The 6,000-nt window shown below is 39.4% G+C and overlaps 1 protein-coding gene across 2 annotated transcripts in view; it reads left to right on the top strand.

The window, feature by feature from the left end:
* The first annotated feature begins 547 nt into the window (after positions 1-547).
* LOC132829048 (signal-transducing adaptor protein 1-like) overlaps positions 548-6,000 on the top strand; it is a 50,825-nt gene continuing 45,372 nt past the window's right edge. For both annotated transcript variants that reach the window (XM_060846346.1, XM_060846338.1), the window contains exons 1-2: positions 548-834; positions 5,254-5,325. In XM_060846346.1, coding sequence (XP_060702329.1) covers positions 724-834; positions 5,254-5,325 — 183 coding nt within the window. In that variant the 5' untranslated portion in view covers positions 548-723. The remainder of the gene's footprint in view (positions 835-5,253; positions 5,326-6,000) is intronic.

The raw sequence follows: 6,000 nt of genomic DNA, 5'->3' as shown, positions 1-6,000 counted from the left end.
TACGGGATGGCATTTTTGCAGGAGGTAGGGTGGGAAGAGGTGTAATCCAGGTAGCTGTGGGAGTCGGTAACAGTTACATCACACTGTAAATTTTTGCTATAAATTCTGTGTTAGGATTGAGCCTTCCACTAACACCTCATGAATGGGCGTCGCTCCGAAAGCTGGTATGCTTCCAATTAAACCTGTTGGACCATAACCTGGTGTTGTGTGATTATTGAATTTAAAGATCCTCATCCTAAATTCCAAAGTTTTCACGGCTTGTGTACTTTAACTCTGTGATCCCCCAGCTGTGTCAAACTCTTCAAAGTCTTTGGGTCTCTTTAGATTTAACAAGATTTTTCTCTTATTCAAGAAAATAACCTACGTTAAAATGATCAGTGTCTTTCCCTCCTTAATTTTCGCCACTTTCTCTCCCACTGTTAGTCGCTGTTGCGTGGTAGAGCAATATCCTTTCTTGTATGTCACGTACATGTGATAAAATACCTTCCTCGTTGAATAGTTTCCTCATTCCTGCTGGATTCCAGTATATTGCGAGTGTTCGAGAAGGACTCGGGCAATGTTCTCATTGGGTGCTGTCTTTTAGGTTCTCTCCCTGTCGCTTTAACACAGATTGGAAGTGGAACAGTCAAACGGCACAGTCACTCTAAGCTGCAAGTGTCCGTCGACACCGATTGCTTCATCTCATCGTTAATGAATAACAGTGACTACGTTTGTTGAACAGAAATGGCTGCTTCCAGAACAAACTTGAGGCTGGTCTTTCAAAGACGTGAGAAGATTACTTCCCTGCCTTTGTATTATGATGGGATTCTGTGGAAAAAAAGCTCGAGGGCTAAGGTAGGTGATAACTGCATTTCAGCGAACTCTCCTCTCTGCAAAGTTACATTACTTTCGTTTATAATGTCTATCGTCTGAAGGAACTGCAGTGCTATAGAAAGTATTGAATTACTCTTTGAAAAGCTAGTGATTAGAAAGTTTCCTACCTGATGGCTTCAAGATTTTCTGAAGAAAATTAAAGAATGAAAACTTTGAAAAATGGCAAAACTAAGTGAGATCATACAGGGTTAAAATATTATCACAAAAAACTTCAACCTGTCATAGTGTTGTGATTACTTGAATGTAGATCATAGAATCATTCATTATATAAAAGGCCCTTTGGCCCATCAAGTCTGTACTGACAAAAACCTGCTACCTCCTACACTAATCTCACTTTCATGACAAGTGTCATGATTGTTATGATACTTCAAGTGTTCAACCAAGTACTTTTTATAAAGGTTATGAGGTTTCCTGTCTCAACTACCCTCTTATTTTATCTCCAATATAATTGGAGAAAGGATTCATTAATAATAACATGCACTGTATTATATTATTAACTTGAACTGTTAATAGTTTCATGAAAAGTTAAGCTGGCATATGTGAAACCTAAGGTAATGAAATATTTCTACATTTCTTGGTGGTCAACTCAGCTGAGGGGGTGAGAAAAATACTCTTTGAAATCCAGCACCTTCTGTCAATTAAGCCTCTTGTAAAGTCACCCACTATTTATCAACTCTGGTTTTAGAAATTAGCATCAATTGATTAGAAAGTGCAATAAAATAAACAAAACTGGAACTCCCTAGGACAAAGACCTGTCCTTTGTCTGAGGTGTTTGAACACCAGCGTTCAATGTAATCAGCAGGTAGAAGGGAGAATGGATTGGTGGGACTGGGTGCAGTTTGAGTATGGCATGCTGAGTTTTGTATCACATTGATGTCAACAATTTCTATTTCTATTTGTAAAATGCTTTACTATTGTTTCCACTCATCTTGCTGCCCCTGGGGTTTCAAACCATGAGGTCAAACAAAAGACCTAATTTCAAGTTTCCAGTGATCTTAAGGCAAGTTATTCCAGAAGATCCTTGGGGCAGCCTGGCTTTTCTCTCTAGTAAGCAGTTTTCGCTCCTGCAGGACACCTTCTTTGCAAAGCTGCTGTTGGAGCGAGAAAAAAAATCTGCCTCTAAAAATGATTTTGGCCTCAATCAACAAGTATTTTTTTCAGCAATAGATATCTGCAATTGCTGTTAAAGCAGATTAACTGGAAATGCAGTCTTTTATTGCTTAAAAAAATCTTGATGAATGATACCAAAATTTATTTTGTAGACACATAGGGTGAAATACTCCAGGTCATGTGGAAGGAGGTTGAAGTTGTGTCTAGGGGTAAATATTGAATTGCCGATGTCAGGTAATCAATTTGGAGAGCCCTGGGGTCTGCCTGATAGGAGACAGGTTTCCTACTGAATACAAAGTCTCGCTGGGTTTTGGAGAAGGTTTTTCAATAACTGCCCAGGATTCTTGCAAGTCCTTTTATGCTTGCAACCTTCCAAGAAACTTGATTGGCCTCCATAATGACATCCTGATATCTGCAGACACAAATGTGTCTTAAATTTGAACAGATCATCTGAGTACATTTTTTGTCTACTGCAGCAGTACCCAATGCTCGCAGTGGGGCAGATGTTAGACCAAGGCTGCAGATCTCCAGTTGGTCTAACTAGCTGCTTAACCCACTCACCATTTTTAGTTGGATAGTATTCACGAACATGGCCTCTGCTAAGATCAAACAGACAGCCAGAACAGCACCAATGGCACTGGGGCATGTTTTTGAATCCAAACACGGAAACTTAAATTCTACCCTTAGATTTACTGCAATGGAGCCTTGGAGTCGCTATTCAGAAGCATCTCGTGAGGCAAGCCCAGAGACTCCTTACTGTCAGGGATGTTTTAAAATTCTCATCCTGGCTTTCAAGTCCCACTATGGCATTACTCCTCCCAATCTGTGAGATCCCCTACACTCCTTCATGATAACTGTTCTCCTCCAAGTCTGGCTTTCTAAAAAAAAACCTACTTTTCCTATCAACGTAATCAGAGATGTTACTACATAAACAGGTGAGACTTGAACCCCGGTCTCTTGGTCCAGGGGTCCCTTTAAGCGAATGCTTATTTTGCTGAAACCTGAAATTGAATCATTCACCCTTAGATCTTCAGTCTAACATTCTCCCAGCTGAGCTATTTCAGCTATTGCACCCCTCATTTTGATTGCAGCATGATTGGTGGCTGTGCCTCAAGCAGCCTAAGCCAGAACTTTGGAATTTACTATATAAACTCTTTCTCTGTTTATCTCTGCCTTTATCCCTCTCTCTCATTTAAGACATTTCTTAAAACCTAGCTCTTTGCCTAAGCAATCAGTCATTTGTCTTAATATTTCATTTAGTGGCTCAGTGTTAGACTTTGCTTTGTAATGCTCCTATGAAGCACCTTTTAACATTAAAAGGCACTATGTGATCACAAATTGCAGTTATTGCTGAGGAACAAGCTGCTCTCAGATACCATCTAGTGGTACCAGGTAGATGCTGAATGCACAACAACAACGTGCATTTATATAAATAGCACCGTTTAAAGTTGCAAAGAAAGTTACCAAGGAACAGATCCATTGTGACTCTGCTAACCACAGTCCTAAGGGGTTTGGAAGCAAATGGAAGAATGGTAGTTTTGAAATTGAATAAATAGTAAACAATAAACTAACTTAAAATATAATGAGTTGAAAGAACTTCATTAGCAAGTTGTAGATCATTTCAAATAAAAAACAAGATTACAGACGATGCAGACATGATAGAATATTTGTAACAATTCCATGGGTTTCCTTCAATAAAAGTTGGATATCAATCTATGAATCATAACATTTGTGGAATGTGACTAATTTAGTCTCCAAGATGGTTATTGCCTGACTCTGAGCAACATCTGTGATAAACTCAAAACTTTACAAACATACAAATGATAGTAATAGTGAATGGTTATTTTTTAGATTGGGGGAAGGTACACATTGAGGTTCCCAGGGATTGATATTGGGACAACTGTTTTTGATGTACATTAATTACCCAGAATTGGGTGAACAGGATACAACTTCAAAATCTGCAGATGACATGAAACCTTGAAAGTATAGTGTAGTGTACTGGGGAGGGTAGTGATTGGTTGAAGAGGACATAAAAGGCTAGTTGAATAGTTTGGACACATAGCAAGAATGTGAAGTGATGCATTGTGGCAAAAGTAATAAGTAGAGGCAGTATCAAATAAAGAGTGCAATTTCAAAGTGTGTGCAGGTGCAGAGAGACCTGGGAGTATGTATGCATAATTTTTTAAAAAATGACACACCAGGTTAAGAAAGTGATTTGGAAAAGCATATAGAAAGCTAGACCTTATAAATAGAGTAAAAAAGCAAAGACTTATGATGAATTTTAACAAAATGCTGGTATGGCTTCAGCTGAGCTATTATGTCTAATTCAGTTTAAAAAGGTGGTGAAGGCCTTAGAAATGGAGCAGAAAAGAGTTGAAAACCATTACAGGAATAGATAGGTTGGAGGAGCTGGGGTTCTTTTCCTGATCTGAAAATGTGTTGCTGGAAAAGCGCAGCAGGTCAGGCAGCATCCAAGGAGCAGGAGAGTCGATGTTTCGGGCATAAGCCCTTCTTCAGGAATGAGGAAAGTGTGTCCAGCAGGCTAAGATAAAAGGTAGGGAGGAGGGACTTGGGGGAGGGGTGTTGGAGATGTGATAGGTGGAAGGTGGTCAAGGTGAGGGTGATAGGCCGGAGTGGGGTGGGGGCGGAGAGGTCAGGAAGAAGATTGCAGGTTAGGAAGGCGGTGCTGAGTTCAAGGGATTTGACTGAGACAAGGTGGGAGGAGGGGAAATTGCAATCTTCCAATTGCAACACATTTTCAGCTCTGATCTCCAGCATCTGCAGTCCTCACTTTCTCCTCCTTCTTTTCCTGAACATAAAGAAATATAAGAGAAGATTTGACAAAGGTGTTTAAAATCATGAATGATCTAGACAGGTTAGGTAGAAACTGTTTCCATTTTCAGAAAGGTCTAGAATCAGCAAAAATAGGTTGATAATAGTAATTGACAAAAGAAATAAATTGAGGAAAGATTGCAGTGAACGATTACAATTTGGAATGCACTATCATGAAGACACGTTCAGTCATGGGTTTTCAAAAAGAAATTGAAAAACATCTGAAGGGGAGAACATGTAGGGTTTTAGGAAAGGGAGGAGAAGCAGGACCAAATTAGTTGCTGTTGTTAAGAGCATGGCATGGGTTCAACAGGCTGAATGTTCTCCTATTGTGCTGTAACCGTTTATATTTCCATAATTCTACAAAATATAATGAGCAAACATGAAGCCTCTTCTTCTTCCCCTCCCACTGATGTGTTTTTTAAATCTGCTTAACAGAACTTCCAAAGATACTGGTCAGAGTTACGAGGATCTTCAATATTCTTTTATTGTGATGAAAAGGAATCAATGGTAAGAAAGATATTTACACTGGAATCAAATGATTGTTCATGGTCTTAGCTTCAATATTTTGCCTTATTCTAACACATGCATAGATTGTTGCAGTTATTAGGAATAGTATTTTTAAAACAACAATATAAGTAGTCATGATTGATGCTTTCAAATCTGTGGTATTGATAGAAGATTTGGAATAAGATTTAAAAATGCTTTGAGTAACGTTTAATTTGAAAATACAGATAAAGTGATTACTATATTGGCCAGAATTTAATTGTTGCAGCAGGGGCCCCAATAGGAGGCCTAACAACCACATTCCACTTTGCCTGGCCATTTATGGGAACCACGGCCAAATTGTTTGGCCAACCAGCAAGCACGGTTTGTGAAGTCGGCCCCATTTGAGGGCTGGGGTGGAGGTTGATGAGGCTGTTATGTGGGGCTGAGTGTGCAAATAGGAAGCTGCCATTCTTCCTCCTCCCCCAACGAGTCCACACAGTGGCTCTTGGATATTTGATTTGACTTGATTTGTTATTGTCACATGTACAGCGAAAAGTCTTGTTTTGTGTGCAGCACAGGTAGATCATAACGTTCAAAGATCACGGGATGATTGAACAGAGTGAAGAATAGAAAGTTATGGTTGCAAAGGAGGTGCATAAAAGCAAGATCATCAGCAGATTTTAAATTTGAGAAGTC

The sequence above is a fragment of the Hemiscyllium ocellatum genome, chromosome 2, assembly GCF_020745735.1.
Source record: "Hemiscyllium ocellatum isolate sHemOce1 chromosome 2, sHemOce1.pat.X.cur, whole genome shotgun sequence".
Classification (NCBI taxonomy): Eukaryota; Metazoa; Chordata; class Chondrichthyes; order Orectolobiformes; family Hemiscylliidae; genus Hemiscyllium; species Hemiscyllium ocellatum.
The sequence above is the reverse complement of the archived record's forward strand: the minus strand, read 5'-3'. Positions and strand labels throughout refer to the sequence as shown.